The sequence below is a fragment of the Silurus meridionalis genome, chromosome 13, assembly GCF_014805685.1.
Source record: "Silurus meridionalis isolate SWU-2019-XX chromosome 13, ASM1480568v1, whole genome shotgun sequence".
Classification (NCBI taxonomy): domain Eukaryota; kingdom Metazoa; phylum Chordata; class Actinopteri; order Siluriformes; family Siluridae; genus Silurus; species Silurus meridionalis.
The window spans coordinates 3940089-3960524 of record NC_060896.1 but is presented as its reverse complement, the minus strand read 5'-3'; the positions used below and the strand labels follow the sequence as shown (position 1 = coordinate 3960524).

Below are 20436 nucleotides of genomic sequence, written 5' to 3'. Positions count from 1 at the left end.
TGTTACATTTCATGTTATATGCACATTTCATGTTATATCACTTTCACATATTTTCATGTCTTTTTCTTAAATCTAGCGTTATTAAATAAGCTCTTCCGCTCTACAGCTCTTCAGTTTTATCGTATGAGTTCATCTGAAGCTTGAGTCACCTGCCGTAGTTCGATTAAAGTCATGTAAATATTATCTCAGTTCGAGCAACGCTGCTAGCCGAAGCTTGGCAGAGGTTTGCGAGCGACCATAATGATCTATAGCCTGGATTTCCCTGGCACAAGTCAGCGTGGCGTCAGCGATGTATCTGAAACGAGTCACGGCACGAGAGGCACAATGAATTTTCTTCTGTTATTGATGAGAAGTGAACATCCAGCATTTGCAGCAGGTATGAATACAGTAGATTCTACTTTCTCATGATGTCACATGATTTTTGGGTTTGAATAGAAAAGCCTGAGCTCGATCCTGCTGCTGTTTATCACACGAGCCTGGAAAGAGCTGGCTTCCACTGACGAAAGAAAAACACTGAAAAGACTCTCACTGACGTTTGAATGGATTTTGTTATGGAAGTATCCCAGAGCTCATCTCTCAACATCCTGTATTGTAAGAAGAACGATTACGTTAATGAAGACGCATGGTCATATTGCCCTGGGCTGTTCTCAGGTCAGGAATTAAAAAGGATTATAGATTCCATGAACATCCTGTTTGGCGAGTGTGTGTGTTCTCTAACACACCGTGACCTCGGAGCGAGATAAGCCGTGTTCACACTCCCAGTTGTGTTTACTCACCATGTTTCGGCGCCTGATAATGTACCCGCATGTGTATTTCCTCGAAATCCAATTGAAGATATTGCATGCTTTGTGATCCACTGTGAAGTCCTCTTCATGTCCTGGATAAACTCTCTGTGGTATCTGAAACAATCATTTGGACCACCATCCTCCAGCTACAAGGAGGCATGAACATCTTTCAGTCATGTCACCCATGAACCTATTGGTAGGTTCAAACCATCAAGTGTTAGTTTGAGTTTTGGGGCGTGGCTCATAGCTAGTTTTCGCTGAAATTACCTACTAGTGGTTTCCTCATTTGTGAGCAATAGAAACCTGCCTGCATACACACACACACACACACACACACACACACACACACACACACACACAATGTGCATTGCAATATCACAGCCATGTGATAATAAATATCCATCCTGTTTAAATATGAATCTTGACATTGAGCATGTGATCTTCAACAGCATATGAGTTTAGGTAGCTCAAAAGGTCATGAGTTTAAATCCCAGCATCCAACAAGCTCCTCCTTAACCCTCTAATGCTCAGTTATATATATATATATATATATCAGTAAAAATGAGATCATTGTAAGGCAAAACGTCTCTTGGAGCACTGGCTTATGAAGGTCAGCGCTCCCTGTGACTGTGCGTGCTGCTATCTGTTGGCATGTTACAAAACTAGTCTCGAAACTTTTTTGATACCACCTCGTACATGTAAATGCACACGACATCAAAGCATCAAAGGATTTATCTATTTAATTATCTTAACCTAACAAAAGCAATGCATTCTGGGGCTGCTTCCAAGGGTCCATGTTCTCAACGTGGCATTTTATTAGCATTTTTTTCTTTTTATTTGAATGTACATTTTTAGTTATATTTGAACCTTTTTTTTTTTTAGATGAATACAATTCATACAGTATTGTATACTGCTTTTCCATGTGTCTGATTTTTTTTTTTTTTAATAATAAACATAAAAGTATTTGGGCCATCAATGTCCAAAAAATAAGTTTGTAACCAAAGTGCAAAAAACACATTTGAGTCCATTTTCTTTTTTATTGATCCTCAGATGCTAGAGCGAGCAGGATTAAGTAAAACGGTGCACACACACACACACACACACTCACTTTTCTCAGAGAAGGGCAAGTACAAGAGTGGGAGTCTGGACCATTATATGCGGAAAAAAAAGCCAGAGAGAGGCAGGGGAGGGAGAGAGAGAGAGAAAGAGAGAGTGAGAGAGTGAGTGAGAGAGAGAAAGAGAGAGTGAGAGAGAAAGAGAGAGAGAGAGATATTACTGCATTGCTGTGTATTTCTAGCATTACACCAGTAAAGTATAATGGACTCCTGACTGATGAGAACAACATTACATACTCACATAAACAATCTGTGTAGCAACTCTTCCACAACAATTACACACCACCTCATTATTTATATAATATATGAATTATTGATATATACCAATTCTTTATTTTTGTTCATTTATTTTGTGTGTATTGCTGTTCAAGGGGACTATTTTAAAGGTGATAGTGTGTAAACATAAAACTTTTAATACCATCTCGTATGTGTATATACAGTCAGGTCCATAAATATTGGGACATCGACACAATTCTAACATTTTTGGCTCTATACACCACCACAATAGATTTGAAATGGTGTATAGAGCCAAAAATGTTAGAATTGTGTCTATGTCCCAATATTTATGGACCTGAATGTATATACACATACGAGATGGTATTAAAAGTTTTATGTTTACACACTATATTATGTACTATATTATATATTATGTTTACACACTATATATATATATATATATATATATATATATATATATATATATATATATATATATAAAATATGAAAAATTGTAGCTGATTAATTATGCAGGGTTATTTTGTGATATGAAACCAGTAGAAAGTCAGTAGAAAATATCAATCTGATGCGACACGCATGTTCCTTTTGTTTATATGCAACAAACTGGGCAACTTTATATTTCTGTGAAAAGACTATATTTAATGTAAAGATGATGAAATCTGAGAGTAATGGGGCTCTGCATGAGGGAAGCTCAATAGTTAAAACATCAGCCCACTGATCAGAAGGTTTTGAGTTCAAACCCCAGCACCTGAAATCTGCCACTGCTGGGCCCCTCGAGCAAGGCCCCTAACTCTCAACAGCTCAGTGTTATAAATAATATATTGTTGTTAGTCGCTGGATGAGAGTGTAGATTTGTGTAGATTCATACATGTGCCCTCTATAGAAGGAATGTAAAGAATGCAGGCATCAGTGTGAAATGCCCCGAGAGGAGTCTGACAGCTGCATTTAAATCACTCAGCCTTGAAAAAAAGGGTCGACAAGGAACGCACGTCAGAACCAGGACGTGGGACCGAAGCGGTGAAAGAAATGGCATTTGTGTCGGTGAGATTTAAGATGAAGAGGTTTGGACTGCGAAGTAATGCAGGTTTAAACTGTTATAGAGGCGGGGCTTAGGGTGTTGATTGACAGCTCATGATTCATAACTGGAAGAGTAACGAGGATGAAGAGAAACATTTACAATGATTTCAATGGAGCTTGATATTTTGATGAAAATATTTGAAGTAAAATGATGTCCTGATTTTTTGGGTGTGGTCACATGTGGACAGTGTGTGTTTCTGTGTGTGAGAGTTATTTTTCTTTTCGCTTACAGGACAAACATAGAGTTAAGCATCGTTTCGCTGAGTGTGAATGTTCCACTTTATAACTCTGATGTCATTCTTGGACGATCGGTATATCATGAGGTCATGATCAGAGAGTTGTGAGTTCCATTCCCTACCACTGCTCAGCTGTTTAAATAAGATCATTGTAAGTTGCTCTAAATATTTGCCAATTTCGATTAATTTAAATATAAGATAAAGTATATTATGGCTGCAACTTACAACGAATGAACACTTTAGTTCCTACCTGCAGTTTAAGCCCCATTTACTTTTTGACCCACGTGAAGCATGCATCTATTACAGTTAGCTTGGTTAGCTAATTTTTTAAAGGAATCTAGCATGAAATTCCTAGCACGGGACATGCAATTAAAATAAAGTTTCTCATTAGCAGTCTCTACATGCCTTCAACAGACCTGCGCGAGGCAAAAATGCTGTTCAAAAGTACTTTTGAAGTTATTTGAAGACTGTCTTAAGGCAATCCTGCTACGAAAACGAATTCAAACAACCGTAAAGGTCAAGATTTACCTCAGAAATTTAAGTAAAATGGCTCAGAAAGCATTGCTAAGTACATTTACCCTCATAGTACATTGGCGTCTAGTCAGCATCATTATGGGTGCTAATTCTTCGTCATTCATGCTAATATTTTTGAATTCGCACTTCATATCCAAGGATTAAAAACAACATTGTGATTCCCGATTAGCCTGTGAGCGGGGCTTTAAGATGTTATCGGAGTATTTCGAAGCTTGTTTGTTAGTAAATGTTGATCTTTGGAGTTGTTTATTCAGTTCATATTGTAGTGTACAGATGGAGGGATATGGACAAGCACGTGATTAACATACAGTACTTACTTGGCAACACAAATGTATAGACGCTGAGCACAAGCTAAATAATACATAAGGTTAAATATTTGAGACATTATGTCATTGAATGGTGCATGAAAGATGAAGACCATCAGGAACATCAGTGTTTCCTTCAGATCTGAAATGACCCATGCTTGAAAGAGCACAGTTGTGGAATCAGGAATCTGACGTTGTAAATACCACATGACACAAACATTCATACCGATTCTTCTGGAATCTTGTAAACGTGACAAAAGCCATCCTGTTGGTGTGTAGCAGCAGCTGTGCAGGGAGTCCTCCTGTCAAGTGTGTACACACACACACACACACACACACACACACACACACACACACACACACACACACACACACACACAAAAACACACTATATTCTTCATTTGTTGATCACAGAGTGGTTAAAGTGGATATATAGTAAATTTGTGTGTGTGTGTGTGTGTGTGTGTGTAGAGTATGAGTGTGCAGGATCAGACAGATAAGATGTTACATGATTGATATGAATCCAGTTATGACACAAACACATGCACACACACACACACACACACACACACACACACACACACACACACACACACACACAAAGATAGTAACAGCTGCATGCCCAAACATACATCTTATATTAAACATTACCATCTAATGATTTTAAAACACACACACACACACACACACACACACACACACACACACACACTATATCCTTTATTTATCACAGTGTGCTTAGAATACAGTGTAAGGTGTGTTTAAAGCTGCAATAAATTGCAACGTGTGTGAGTGCGTGTGTGTGTGTGTGCAGAATCAGGCGTTGCATGATTGATGTTAATCCATCAAAGTGTGTGAGAGCTGCAGGCTCTGCATACTGTTAAACATTTTATCAAGCTGTTGTGTCTAATCCTTTTTAAAACACACACACACACACACACACACACACACACACACACACACACACACACACACACACACACACAGTATAGTTTCCAGCTCCTGAATTTTGCTCACTTCTTTAAGTTCTTGAGTGTGGATATTAATGAGCTGAACTCTTCATTCACTTCACACTCAGCACTAAATCTAAGCTAAGTTTGCTACCTGTGGGTTTGCTAGGAGCGACAGGTCATGGGTCACGTCAAACACTTTAAAAATCCTGTCGTTTATCGCGTCTGTCAGAGCTCAGGTCAAACGCATCTCTCACATCTGATCATCTGGACATCATTGGATTCACTGTTTTCCAGTGAGAAACATTTTTGCTTAACTGCTGAAATCTGATTGGTCAGAAGGTGTTGATAAATTTGTTCTATCAGAGCAGCACTGACAAAACTGTAAGCTACATCACAGGAAGTAACACGAATTCTGCCATGATATGTGTTATATGCTAATGTAGGAATTTGTAACTGTCAATATGATGATTTTTTTAACTGTAGCATTTATGGACGGAGTCTCCAGGGTTCAGTGATTTGTAAAGTGGAGTTTGGGTTATTTTCCACAATTAGTTTTTGCCTTTTAAATATAAAAAAAGAAAGATGCTGAAAAGAAACTTTACCTTAATAAATTCATCTAGACATAATGTCAGTTTAAAAACATAATAGTGTACAGTATTCGATCAAATACATAGTTTAAAATGTTATTCCTAAAGTTCCTGAACAATTGGTCCCACTACGGATTCCTACAAATTTTAAGATAATCCACAACTTGCTGTTAGTTACGTTCCAAATGAATCAACATGGCCATGGACAAATATTAATGCTTTATACCAATATGTGTTTATTAGTGAAACCAAACTCAACATTGAGCATGAAGGAAATATTATTGTAAATGTTTTAAAGTGATTATGGTGTTTTAAATGACAAATCTTCAGGACACCAAAAGGAACTTTTTTGCTATGTTTCCACACGGACGGGTTTAATTGCCAGATGTGCGTATGATGGGGGATTTTGGTGTTTGATTTAAGACTTTGCACATCAGTAAAAAAAATGTTCCTTGATTAAAATATATATAAAAAAATTTTCTGAGTGAAGAAAGGACGTCGTGAATAAACGTGCGTTGCGTTGAAAGTTTAATTTCTGTGCTTTTATATATGTATTTATTTATATTTGTAATAAAAATCGTCAAACAGAAATGCACGCTATGTTAATCTAGCATTAATAAAGTTGTCGTTAAATGAATTTGCGTTTTCGTGTTAAATTTGACCGCCCCTGTATATACCGTAATTTCCGGACTATAAAGCACATCCATATATAAGCCGCACCCACTGAATTTTACAAATATTTTTATTTTGAACATAAATAAACCGCACCTGTCTATAAGCCTATAGTGTCTACACTAATGAACTTTACACAGGCTTTAACGAAGACACGGTACACACGGTGTAACGGTGAAATATGTTGCGCTTCCTTTAGGAGCAGAGCGGTATTTTGAGAATAGCCTGCCGCCACTGCATTTTTCCGGTATTACTGCATGTGTTCAAGACCGAGGAATATGTCCTTATTATTTTCTGATGCTAATTTCTAAGGTTCTTTGACTAACCCATAACGCTGTTGCCAAGAAAAATTAAAAAGCACGAGTTTTGGAAACCTGTCTGTGCTTATATGATTTCTGTTGCAAATGGAGTTAGCGAGCTCTCCCTTCACCCAGACTCAACGCGTTACAACGGCTTGTATCTAAACAGTAGCCGACCAAGAAAGTCATTGTTCACTGTCTTCCTCCTTCCTTTCACAACTATTTCTCTCTGGAGTTTATCTTTTGGCATCGTTGTGCATTAAAAAAAAAAAAAATGTTCTCCCGATGCCGTGCAGCTCAGAACACAGGTGAAGTGCGTTTTTTCATTTCCGTTCGGAAATTTCATTGGTCTAATGTTATGGGTTTCAGTTTTTTGGCTTGAAGTTTGTGAAACCGGGAAAAATTCAGGAAATATCCATAAATAAGCCGCTTCGTTGTTTAAGCCACGGGGTTCAAAACGTGGGGAAAAAGTAGTGGCTTATAATCCGAAAAAATACGGTATATTAATGTAATGTTATGTGACATGCTACCAGTAACTACACCTTTGGTACCCCACTACCCCGCCCACATTTCCACCCCTTTTAGTGTTCTATTGGTTACATAATATCCTACTGTGATTATTATTCCTACATTATTTTTATGCATTCACCTATACAGCCCAACTTAACACGTGAAATATTTTTGTTGGAGGCTAAATTGCAGCATGGAAGGAATCTGAGGTCAAAAGGTCAGGGGTCTGGGTCAGTCTTGATATAGAAAAGAGAAGCTTAATGCTAAAGGCTTAATCGGTGTGCTGGGATTTTTACTATGCACGTTTCAGGTAGTAGCACAGGAAGATTTAGTTACTATTATATACTATTATATACTATACACACACACACACTGCAGTAAACCTTTGCCTTTTATTTAATCACAGAAGGTTTGGACACTTTTCAGGAAGCCTGTAATGCCACGACTCCAGCTGTGGCATTGTGTTTTTCCTTCTAGCTGACATCATGTCCAGAAATAGTCTTCAAGTTAGCTTCCTGGAGTTGTGCCGTGTGTGTGTGTGTATGTGTATGTGTGTGCACGTGTCAGTGAAGCAGTGTAGAGGAAGTGTTGAATCTGAGGTCGAACAGGATTCCTCTACAGATGCCTCTGCTTTGTTTGCCGACTTCTAAAAAAGACGTGTGGAATTACTCAGCCATAAACCGGCACATCTGTGTGTTCATTCAGGACAGAGCCGTGCGTGTGTGCATGTGTGTGCATGTGCGTGTGTGTGTGTGTGTGTGTGTGTGTGTGTGTGTGTGTGTGTTAGATGTTAAGTTGTTTTGGGACTTTTGGGGCTCATCCTGTTGTTTGATGTGGTTATGAGAAGAGAGAGGTGTTAGGACAGCTTCCTGTCTCTTCGTGTGTGTGTGTGTGTGTGTGTGTGTGTGTGTGTGTGTGTGTGTGTGTGTGTTGACTAAAGCAGGGATCACCCTCTTCTGAGTCAGAGATGTGGAATGTTAGGCATGTTGTGATGTCCTCTTAAACACTTCCCTCCTCTCCGGCAGGTTTTTTAAGGAACTGGAGGACAGACACCAGCAGAATATTGTGATTGATGACATCAGCGATATTGTGATTAAACACGCTCAGGCAAACTTCGAACCCTATGTGACATACTGCTCGAATGAGGTGTACCAGCAGAGAACATTCCAGAGACTAGTGTAAGTGTAGAGGCAACGTCCACACACGAACACAAACACACACAGAATTGGGCAACTGACTCTCTAACGTTTAGCCCAGTCGCATGTTTCAATTCCTCAGAAACGTACATCGCATGGACGAAAGTATTGGGACACCTGACTTTTCCAGCCATATGTGGTTTTTCTCAAAAATGTTACCAAAATGCACGTATGAATGTTATGGTCAGGTGGCCACAAACTTTTGTCCATATACTGTACATTTGTAGATGTGTTTTTTGGTCACTTTAAATCTATAATCCACTGCACCATTCAATCACTTTATATGATTGAGCTACTCAATTGCCCTATATGAAGCAACTGTCTCTATGTAGAGCTACATAATCACTTTATATGATTGAGCTACACAATCACTCTATATGAAGCTACAGTCTTTATAGAGTTACATAATCACTTTATATGATGGAGCTACACAATCACTATAGGAATCTACAGTCTTTATAGAGCTACATAATCACTTTATATGATAAAGAGCTACACAATCACTCTATATGAAGCTACAGTCTTTATAGAGCTGCATAATCACTTTATATGATGGAGCTACACAATCACTCTATGAAGCTACAGTTTCTATAGAGATACACAATCACTCTATATGAAGCTACAGTCTCTATGTAGAGCTACATAATCACTTTATATGATGGAGCTACACAATCACTCTATATGAAGCTACAGTATTTATAGAGTTACATAATCACTTTATATGATAGAGCTACACAATCACTTTACAGGATGGAGCTACACAGTCGCTCTGTATAGAGCTACACAATCGCTCTATATAATGGAGCCACACAATCATGCTATATAAAGCTACACAATCACTTTATATAATAGGGTTACACAATTGCTCTATATGAAGCTACAGTCTCTATGAAGAGCTACACAATCACTTTATATGATGGAGCTACACAATCACTCTATATGAAGCTACAGTCTCTATAGAGCTACATAATCACTTTATATGATAAAGCTACACAATCATTTTACAGGATGGAGCTACAAAGTCGCTCTGTATAGAGCTACACAATCGCTCTATATAATGAAGCCACACAATCATGCTATATAAAGCTACACAATCACTTTATATAATAGGGTTACACAATTGCTTTATATGAAGCTACAGTCTCTATATAGAGCAGCACAGTCACTTTATTTAATGAGTGTCTACACAATCGATCTATATGGAGCTAAAATCTCTTTATATGTTCTCTCTATAGCAATAAGAGCTCGACCTTTAAAGAGGTACTCTCCCGGATCGAAGCTCACTCGGATTGCCGGAACCTTCCCATGATCTCCTTCCTGATACTCCCCATGCAGAGAGTCACCAGGCTTCCTTTACTCATGGATGTAAGTCATTTTAATCTTTATCTTTCAAATGATCACACCTCACTCGAGCAACCACACATTATCATGGATGTAAGCATCCCATTCCACATTTAGACCATTTTTGCTGTTATAGTAATCTCCAATTGTATGGGAAGATGTTCCACTAGATTTTGGAGATCTTCCAATCCATGTAAAGTCAAGGAAGAATTTAATGCTATCGCATCCAAAGACGTTTGATGCAATTGTGTGCCTCAAGGTTCTGTGGTAACAGTTTGATGAAGAACCACATCTGGCTGGAAAATTTTTCCAGAGAATTCATCTGAAAATGTATTAAAGAACGTTATGAAAAATGTTAAGGGATGTCTTAATAGATTCATAGTGTTGTTTGTGAGGACTATGTGACAGTCAGGACATTTTGTCCTTTTTGGTCCTCACAAATGCCTGAGTACAAGGACACACACATATACACAAACCCTTGTTTTTGGGAGGATGTTAATAATTTGGACGAAAGCTGCCGGTGTCCCCAGCAGTCGCTCTTATGCAACACAGCAGAATAATTACTTTCTCTCTCTCTCTCTCTCTCTCTCTCTCTCTCTCTCTCTCTCTCTCTCTCTCTCTCTCTCTCTCTTTCTCTTTTCTTCTGTCTGTTTTTTCATACACACACATACACACACACACATTTTCCTTCTCTTTCTTCATCGCTGAGTGTGGTTTATTTGATCAGGAAGATGAGGGAGACGTGTGTTTAGGTTTCTTCAGTCCCAGAATGCAGTGAACTTTTACATGTTACATATGCATTCGTTGTATTCCTTTACTTTTCTTTTCTTTTCTTTTCTTTTCTTTTCTTTTCTTTTCTTTTCTTTTCTTTTCTTTTCTTTTCTTTTCTTTTCTTTTCTTTTCTTTTCTTTCCTTTTCTTTTCTTTGCATGCGTTCCCTTATCTGGAGAATCTGGAGGTCTCCAGAAAGAGGACGGACGTGTGGTTGTGTTACATTAGAGGAGGTCTGGATTACACTCAGAATTCTCAGCCACTGGCGTCATATCTCATGTCTCTTTCTTCTTTCTCTTTCTTTCTTTCTTTCTCTTCTCTCTCTCTCTCTCTCTCTCTCTCTCTCTCTCTCCCTCCCTCTCGCAGTCTTTTCCTCTTCACTTCTTATGTGTCCCTGAGCTGTTTTACTGTAAGGGCCTGAGAAAGTTTGGTTTTGGTTTTCTTCCTCTCTAAAGCTGGGAATTTAAATGACGCATGAGATTGAAAGAGAGAGAGACAGAGTGAGAGAGACAGAGAAAGAGGCAAATAGAGAGAATGAGAGAGAGAGAGAGAGAGAGAGAGAGAGAGAGAGAGAGAGAGAGAGAGAGCGAGAGAGCGAGAGAGAGAAAACAGATTTGCAGATACAGGAAGATAGAGAGAAAGAAAAACAGACAGACCAACACACAAAGTGGGACACAGAAAGAGAGAGTACAACAGGCATACAGAGTGGGAGAGAGAGACAGACAGACAAAAGAGTGAAATAGACAGAAAGACAGAACAAGAGAGTGAGACAAACTGACAGATAGAGTGAGACAGACAAACAGACAGAGTGAGAGAGGCAGGCAGAGTGAGTGACAGACAGACAGACAGACAGACAGACAGACAGACAGACAGACAGACAAAGTGAGCTAAACATATATAGAGAGACAGACAGAAAGAGAGGGAGAAAGACAGACAGAAAGAGAGAGAGACAGACAGAGCGAGAGGGTAAGACAGACTGGCAGTCAGAGTGAGAGAGATGGAGCGATAGAGTGAGACAGAGAGCGAGTGACAGACAGAGATAGAGAGCGAGAGAGCAAGTGGGAGAGTCAGACAGACAGACAGACAGACAGACAGACAGACATGCAGGCAGAGAGAGTGATAGAGACAGAGAGAGAGAGAGAGAGAGAGAGAGAGAGAGAGACAGACAGACAGAAAGACAGAGAGCGAGTGAGAGAGGAAAGCAGAATAAGGAAAGCAGATTGAATGGTGTGATTAATTCTTCTGTTCCTTCTAGACGATTTGTCAGAAGACGCCTAAAGACTCCCCTCAGTATGAAGCGTGTAAGAAAGTGCTCCAGTCTGTCAGTAAGGTGAGACTCTGCAGCTGTCATTACCTCACTTCCTGTTTATCACACCATTGTACATTGTTCATATGTGTGCACGCAGCTTGTACGGAAGTGTAATGAAGGAGCTCGGAAGATGGAAAGAACAGAGATGATGTACACTATCAACTCTCAGCTGGAGTTTAAGATTAAGGTAAGATCACACCACCGCTCACATTCCAACCCCACCGTCCCTCTAATCCCAGTCCTGTGACTGATGACTATAAGATTATTGTTTTTTCTAGATTTTGTATTTATTGATTTACTTGTTTGTTTGTTTGTTTATTGGGAATTTTTCTTAATTTTTGTAATCTTTTTTTTTTTTTTTTTAAGAGAATTGATTTACGAAAAATCTGATTCCTATAATAAATAAATGGGGGAAAAAAACACCAAATAAATAATAAAATATAAAAGAAATCACACAAAAAATATGATGTAGATTTTTTATATGTAGGTGGATCAATAAAATGTTTGAGCTTAAAAGAAAAATCAGATTACTGTAAGTAAATAAATAAATCATAGAAAAAAAAATAATACAAATTAAGTAAATAAAATAAACGAAAAAGATTATTAATGCTGTAGATGTAATATTATTTATTATTATATTTATTATTTATTTTTAGTTTTCCAAAGTGGAATAATGAAATGTTTAAATTTAAAAGAAAAATCTGATTCCTGTAAATAAATAAACAAACAAATAAAAAAAAAATAATAATAATGCTGTAGATTTATTTGTATTATTTATAGTTTTTTGAAGTGAATTATTGAAATGTTTGAGCTTAAAAGAAATTGGATTCTTTAAAAAATTAAAAGAATAAACAACAAACTAACAATGCTGTAGCTTTTTTTATTATTATTTTAATTCCATTTTTTGTTACATATTTAAAAAAAAAATGTTAACCCCATTTGCCTTTTCTTTTTCTTTCTTTAAACTCTACTTTCTTTAAACACCTTTAACACGTCCTTCATTTTTCCATCCAACTTCTGATTGCAAATGAATCAAAACTTCAGTATCAGGCAGATATTTTAGACACAGTTGCTGGTTTTAAACAAAAAAAAGCAAAAAAGCTTCAGGTCTGAGCCGAACCTGAGAAAAGAGAAATGTGTAGGTGTGTGATCTCAGATTCACAGCTAATGAATAACTGCATGGACAGAAGCCAAGTGGGTCGGGGGGGTGGTGGGGGGATGATGATGATCCAGATCAGGGCAGCTGTAGAGAAAAAGAAATGCCAGGCAGCTGGTTTAAGCAACCGTGTCGAAGCACGTGATGAAAAACGTCTCTGCTGTAATGGAGGCGTTAATGCGGCGATGCTAACGGAGCTGTGACGGTTCCGGTGCTCTCTGAGGAACAGAGTCCTCACAAATCTATCTTCTCTCTCAAGTTTTATACAAACGCTGCTCAAGTGTGTGAGTGGAACACTGGCTTCCAAACTTTCAAACTGGAAAGCGTCTTGGCAGGGATTAATATGAAAACTGTAAACACTACAGACTGACTTCATCCTTCCTTCCATTTTCCTCTTCTTCCCACGCTCCCTGGCTCTGTTATACAGCGTGTAACACTGAAACAGTACGTAATAGCTAGCTCGGTTGTTAGTCTTGGATGTAGTTTATGTCCTCCACTCGATTTCCTGGGTTGCCTAGCAGCAGTGCTGGGATCCGGGGGATACAGGAGAAGCCTGAAGGCTACGCTTAAATCTGTGCAACATCAAGAGAAAAAAGTTTTACCCCTTCGTTGACATGAAACTTCATCCACACACGCTGTTCCATGCCCGCACTAACACTGTTGTCTGCCATCTTGATTAACAGTCTCTGGACTGGACCGGCCCTCGACACGTGCCCTAGCCACTTTCTACTGCGTGTAGCACCTGTAAAATTCAACGTCCACGTTTTACGAGTCTGTAACATCGATTTAAAGATCGCGTTGTGTAACAGTTTTTTTGCTGTAGACGGTGTAGACTTTCTCGATAAACGTATCGAGCGGAACACAGGCAAAAGTGCAGCCGTTGCTGAAATTCTAATCCATAGCAGCTTCGTGCGAATCCTGAAGCTACACGTGAAACGCTGGACTGGGATCTCGCTAATCACGCTGATTTTTGGATCAGTCTCAAGCCGATTCACTCGAGTGGAAGGGAGAGTGGATTGATTGTGAGATCCATGTGTTTGTGTGTGTGTTTGTGTTTGGCATTAGTGTTTGATGTCTCTGTAGATGTAGTATGGAATTTATACACATTACATTACAGTCAAGCATGAATTCACACACACACACACACACACACACACACACACACACACACACACACACACACACACAGTGCTTTTACTTCCACAAGTTCATGTGTTCAGTCGAAATTCTTTCCCACAGCTTTTATCCTTACACATGCGTTCGCTTATCTTAGGGTGGACAAAAGTGCACACTTGTGTGTGTGTGTGTGTGTTTAGTGGGTGTGTAAGTGGGGAACAGTGTGGGAAACTTGTCTTGGCACAGGTGTTTTGGGAGCAGATGTCTTGAATATTTCAAAAGCTATGCCCCTTCCAGCTGTTATATCATCTGCGTCCTTGTGAGCAGGAGCACTATTGTGCCCATACTTTCAAAGATGTGGACACACACACACACACACACACACACACACACACACACACTCATGCATATCTACTGTAAAAGCTTTATTTGAAGTTGATCATGCTATATGTGAGCTGGGAATGTACTTTGGATGGATTATAAAGTACACACACACACACACACACACACGCACACACACACACACACATAACTTTGGGCAATTTAGTGAAGCCATTCCAGTTCCTATCATGTTTATTTGGACAAAGGAAACTGGAGAACCCATAAAAAAACACCACATTGAGATGGAGAACATGTAAAACCCCATGCAGATACCAACCCAACATGGACATGTAGTACTGTATATCAGTAAAAAAACGCTGAGGAGGAGGTTTATGGATGCGGTGAAGGAAGACATGCAGGTCGTCAGTTTAAAGGAGACAGATGTAGAGGACAGGGTGATGTGGAGACGGATGATCTGTACTGGAGACACGTAACAGGAGCAGCAGAGAGAAGGAGAAGATTTTTGTTGATTCTTCTTCATCTTTTTCTTCAGATGTTCCTTCTTCTTATTATATTGTCATTTATACTGATTACTGTGCCGGGATACATTTCTCTCTCTCTCTCTCTCTCTCTCTCTCTCTCTCTCTCTCTCTCTCTCTCATTCTCTCTCTCTCTCTCTCTCTTTCTGTCTATCCGTCTATCAGCCATTCCCACTGGTGTCGTCCTCACGCTGGATGGTAAAGCGTGGCGAGCTCACGGCCTACGTGGAAGAGAGCGGGATCTTCTCCAGGAAGACGACTCGGCAACAGGTCTACTTCTTCCTTTTCAATGACGTCCTCATCGTCACCCGCAAGAAGAGGTGTGCGTGTGTGTGTGTGCGTGTGTGTGTGCGTGTGTGTGTGTGTGTGTGTGTGTGTGTGTGTGTGTGTGTGTGTGTGTGTGTGTGTGTGTTGAATGTAGAATGTGTCTGTGCATCTTTCTTTCTGTCTGTCTATCTGTCTATTTTTCTGTCTGTCTGTCTGTCTGTCTGTCTGTCTGTCTGTCTGTCTTTCTGTCTCACCATCTCTTTTTCTGTCTTTCTGTGTGTCTGTCTATCGCTCTGTCTGTCTGTGTGTCTGCTTATTTCTCTGTCTGTCTGTCTGTCTGTCTGTCTGTCTGTCTGCCCATGTCTTATTTCTGTTTGTCTGCTCATTTGTCTTATAGTCTGTCTGTTCATATTTCTTTCTACCTGTTTGTCTGTTCATTTAACTTTCTGTTTTTGTTTGTCCATCTCTCTTACTGTCTGTCTGCTCATTTCTCTTTCTTTCTCTATCTGTCTATTTGTTTTTTTGTTAGTGTGTCCATCCATCTACTCTTCTTTTTCTTTGACTGCCCTCTCACTTACTGTCTGTCTGTCTGTCTGTCTGTCTGTCTGTCTGTCTCTCCCTCCTTTTTGTTTGACTGCCCTCTCACTTTCTGTGTGTTTGTCTGTGTGTCTAGCTGTCTGTATGGCCATCTCTTTTTGCCTGTCTATCTTTATGTCTGCTCATCTCTCTGTCTTTATGTCTTCCCTTCTTTCTTTTTATCTGTCCTCCCCTCTGTCAGTCTGACTTTCTCTCTCTGTGGATATACAGACGTCTGTAGGTTGTATGAGCGCCTGAGTTTTTATTGATATGCCTTTGCAGTCTAATCTTGTACTGAATATGCTGAGACGCCCAGTGCTCGAGTTGAGTCAAGTCTAATGGGGGTGGGGGTCATTAGTTGTTATGTAATTCATATATTGTTTACTAAATAATCATGGGGACCCCCCTAAGTCTATTTTCACTTGTCATGGGGGTTCCCTAATGCTTTATCTTCTCAGTGTAGAATACTAAATTCCAAATTGTTTGGAGATGACCGTATAACCCTCCCAGGTTAATGAGCAACAACAGTTGCATCGCTGAGGATGACTTTTTAGAAAAGTACGTCTACATGTTGAAATCTGTTTTGTGTGTTTATTTTGATGCCTTCTGAGGTGATTTTGGTGTATAAGGGCGTTGGCGACTGCTAAATAACAAACTGTGTTTGTTTTACGATTTTTTTTCTATTCCCAGACAAAAAAGATGTCTAGATAAGTATTTCCTTGCGGCACACTGACATCATTTATAGTTTGAAAGTGTAAACGTTGTCAGTAAAGATCTGTTGATAAATCTCCAGGTGAGGACAGAGCCGCTGGTGTGGCAGCACCGAGGACATGTCCGAGCACGTTCCACCTCACCTTGACTCGTCTCGTTTTCTCATTTATTTCTCAGCTGTGATTTGTCACGGTTGACGTGACCTGGTAGAACACGTGATTTATCGACGGCTTTCTTTAACGTGTGCCGCAAAAATTTCCGAGGGATTTCCCAGAGTGATGGTAATCGCAGACCTGCAGTGCTTGTTTTACACTACTGCAGTTAATGCTTGGAATATGGACACCTCAGCAGGAGACTGGTGAAAAGAAAATTGTAGCATGAGTGCATTAATATAAACCAACCAGAACCAGTCAACACTGCTGTTGTTGCTGTAGAATCTGGAATTAACACACTTTTGGCCAATCAGAAAGCTGCGATTGGGAAATGCACCACCTGCTTTAAAAAAGAGGAGATTTCTAAGAAGTGACTTAGCGTTCGTTTCCTCCCAGATGCTGGAGCGAGTGCACATCCAGATGTTGAGTTCTAAAGAAAAGAAAACAGCTTATTTGATTCAAGTATGACAGGAGGCATGGTGAATGAAGACACAGTGGTGTGTGTGTGTGTGTGTATGTGTGTGTGTGTGTGTGTGTGTGTGTGTGTGTGTGTGTGTGTGTGTGTGTGTGTGTGTGCTTATTCTGATGATAAAGTCCAGTGTAAGTGGATCTGACATGAGGTCTGGTATGATTATATGCTCCAGACTGCAGCAACACGAATCCAATGTGATCAATATCTCTTCTTTTCTACTTTCTTTCTTTTTCTTTCTTTTTTCTAATTCCATTCTTACGTTACTCTAAAATGTCAGCTCTTCTCTTCTTCTCTTCTCTTCTCTCTCTTCTCTTCTCTTCTCTGTTTCTTTAATTTATTCTTTTCTTCTTTTCTCATCTGTTTTTCTTTTTTTCCTGTTCTTCTTTTCTTCTCTTTTCTTCTTATCATCTGTTCTTTCTCTTTTCCTATCTGGTCTCTTTTACTATTCTTGTCTCTCTCCTTTCTCTCCTCTCATCTCTTCTTCTTTCTTATAATCTCCTCTTCTGTCATCTGTTCCTCTTCTTTTCTCATCTATTCGTCTCAGTTATTCATCTCTGCTTTTCTCTTATCATCTCCAGGTTGTTTCTCTATTTTTATATGTACCTTCTTCACAGTTCAGTTCTTTTTTCTTTTCTCATCTCGTCTCATGTCCTCACTTTTACACATAAAATATCTGATGTAGTTCTTCTCTGGTTTTCTCTCAGGTCTCATCTCTTTTCACATTTTTTCCTTCTAAGTGACACACAGGAGGTTTGATTGAAAATTCTTTATACATAGAGGAGGAGATGCTGTTAGTGATATCACACACACACACACACACACACACACACACACACACACACACACACACACACACGCCTCTCATGGCGACAGCTTGAGTGTTTTATGAAACATTGCTCAACTGTTCAGGAGAAACTCATTAGAGCTGCTGGAATGTCAGATCTCTGTCTTATTAACGACTCACACTGAAGTGCTGAAGTGTGAGTGAGACGTACAGCCCTATACCCTGAACATCCACAGTACAGTAGATCACTTCTCAACAAGTTCTAATGGGTTCTAAACTGGTTTTAAACAGGTTCTATTCAGGTTCTAATCAGGTTCTAATCAGGTTTTAAACAGGTTCTAACCAGATTAAAATCAGGTAATAATCAGGTTCTAATCAGTTTTTAATCAGGTTCTAAACACGGGTTCTAACCAGATTCTAATCAGTTTTTAAACAGGTTCTAATCAGGTTCTAACCAGATTCTAATCAGGTTCTAAACAGGTTCTAATTGGGTAATAACCAGGCTCTAATAAGGTTTTTAAAAGGTTCTAACCAGATTCTAATCAGGTTCTAAACAGGTTCTTATCAGGTAATAAGCAGGTTCTAACCAGATTCTAATCAGGTTCTAAACAGGTTCTTATCAGGTTCTAATTAGGTTCGAATCACGTTCTAACCTAGTCCCAATCAGGAAATAAACAAGTTCTTAATCAGGTTCAAATCAGTTTCTAACTAAGTTCCAATCAGGTAATAACCAGGTGCTAAGCAGGTTCTAAACAGGTTCGAATCAGTTTCTAAGCAGATGTAGAATTCTGAGAAAGCACCACTGCCTTAATGAGAGCAGACACTGTTGATTCTGGACGTGCGAGAGAGCAGCATGGAGGCTCATACAATAAGATCTTCTGATAGCTCAAAATCCAACTCTTTTTAATGAGAATGACTCAGAATCAGTAGTATCTAGGAAAAGATTCTGAAATCTTCTCTCAGGTTCAGCTCGCTTTCTTTAGCTCTACAAGTGGATTTTGAAAGTGATGTCCAACCTACAGATCAGACTGCACTATTAAAGGTGCACTTTTTAACAAATGTATTAGGACACATGACTTTTCCACCCAGATGTGGTTCTTCCTCAAACTGTTAGGAGAAAGTTGGAGGCACACAGTTGTATAGGACGTCTTTGGATGGAGTAACCTGTTCCAGAATGGCTGTTCCCAGTGCACAAAACCAACTTAATAAAGAAATGCTTTACATAAATTGAGAGATGTGGAAGATCTTAAATGGTCTGTTTTAGAGCTCTGATCTCAACCTTATTGGGAATAAATGTGAACAATGACTGCAGGCCAAAACTCCTCACCTTCACCTACATCATACCTGACTTTACTAACTGGCTTAGAGAATCAAAACAAGCACACTCCAACATCTAAGGGAACATCTTCGCAGAGAAACTGAGGTTTTTCTAACAGCAAAATGAAGACTAAATGTGGAATGGGGTGTTTAAAAAGCACAAATGAAGATTATGGTCACAATCTTTTGACCACATTTTGTATTTACATTCTTTCCAGCTTACAGTCACACAATATACAGGTGACTGGATGGAGGAGCAGCTTTGTATTTTTTTGCCCAAACTTTGTCTAGGCATGTGCAGGATAGTAAAGTCAAATTCGAGGACTTTGGGTTTGTAGCCAGAGGGAAGTTCACACACTGGTACAGGGTGTGTGTGTCTTTTTTCTCACTCTCATGTGCATACATACAGGGTGAGGAGCATGTGCATGCATGTCTGCTCATAAACCGTGCTCTGGTCATTTTAGAGTGTGTGGTTATTTATTTTGTGTCAAATTGGCATGTTTTTTCTGGACATGGATAGGCATCAGAATGTTGAACTTGCAGGGTTTTTTTGATGGTCCACATAAAGAAAAGTGCTTTTATTAAAAATAAACAAAAGGAAAAAAACATTGGTTTTCTTTTGGTTACTGGGGAAAAGGTTGACTCAGGTTAAGTAGATCCATTACTGATTAGTTAGATTATATTTGACAAATGTATTGGGACACCTGTCTCTTCAGCCATAAATTGCTCTTACCACAAACTTGGAGGCACACCATTGTATCGGACATCTTTTGGATGCAGTAGCATGACATTTTCCCTTCATTTGAACTACGAGACGCAAACCTTTTCCAGCATGACATGTTCCCAATGTCCCTGTGCACATATCCAGCTCCATAAGAGATATGCATCTCCTGCTATAGAGCTCCACCCCTTTTGAACACCTTTGGAATTAACTGCACCCGAGGCCTCCTCACCCAAGGATTCACCATCTGAGTGGCCTCAAACCCACTCCATAATCTAGTGGAACATCTTTTTAAGAAGGTTCAGGAGGTCCGGAATGGGAACTGAATGTCGAAGGAGGTGTCCAAAAACTTTTGTCCAAATAGTGTATGTTAATAGA

The 20436-nt window shown here is 39.3% G+C and overlaps 1 protein-coding gene across 1 annotated transcript in view; it reads left to right on the top strand.

The window, feature by feature from the left end:
• The window catches only part of LOC124395468 (rho guanine nucleotide exchange factor 26-like), a 54251-nt gene that overhangs the window by 22280 nt on the left and 11535 nt on the right, over positions 1 to 20436 (top strand). Inside the window, exons 8-12 of the mRNA XM_046863968.1 lie at positions 8336 to 8488; positions 9742 to 9871; positions 11873 to 11947; positions 12024 to 12113; positions 15224 to 15378. Coding sequence (XP_046719924.1) covers positions 8336 to 8488; positions 9742 to 9871; positions 11873 to 11947; positions 12024 to 12113; positions 15224 to 15378 — 603 coding nt within the window. The remainder of the gene's footprint in view (positions 1 to 8335; positions 8489 to 9741; positions 9872 to 11872; positions 11948 to 12023; positions 12114 to 15223; positions 15379 to 20436) is intronic.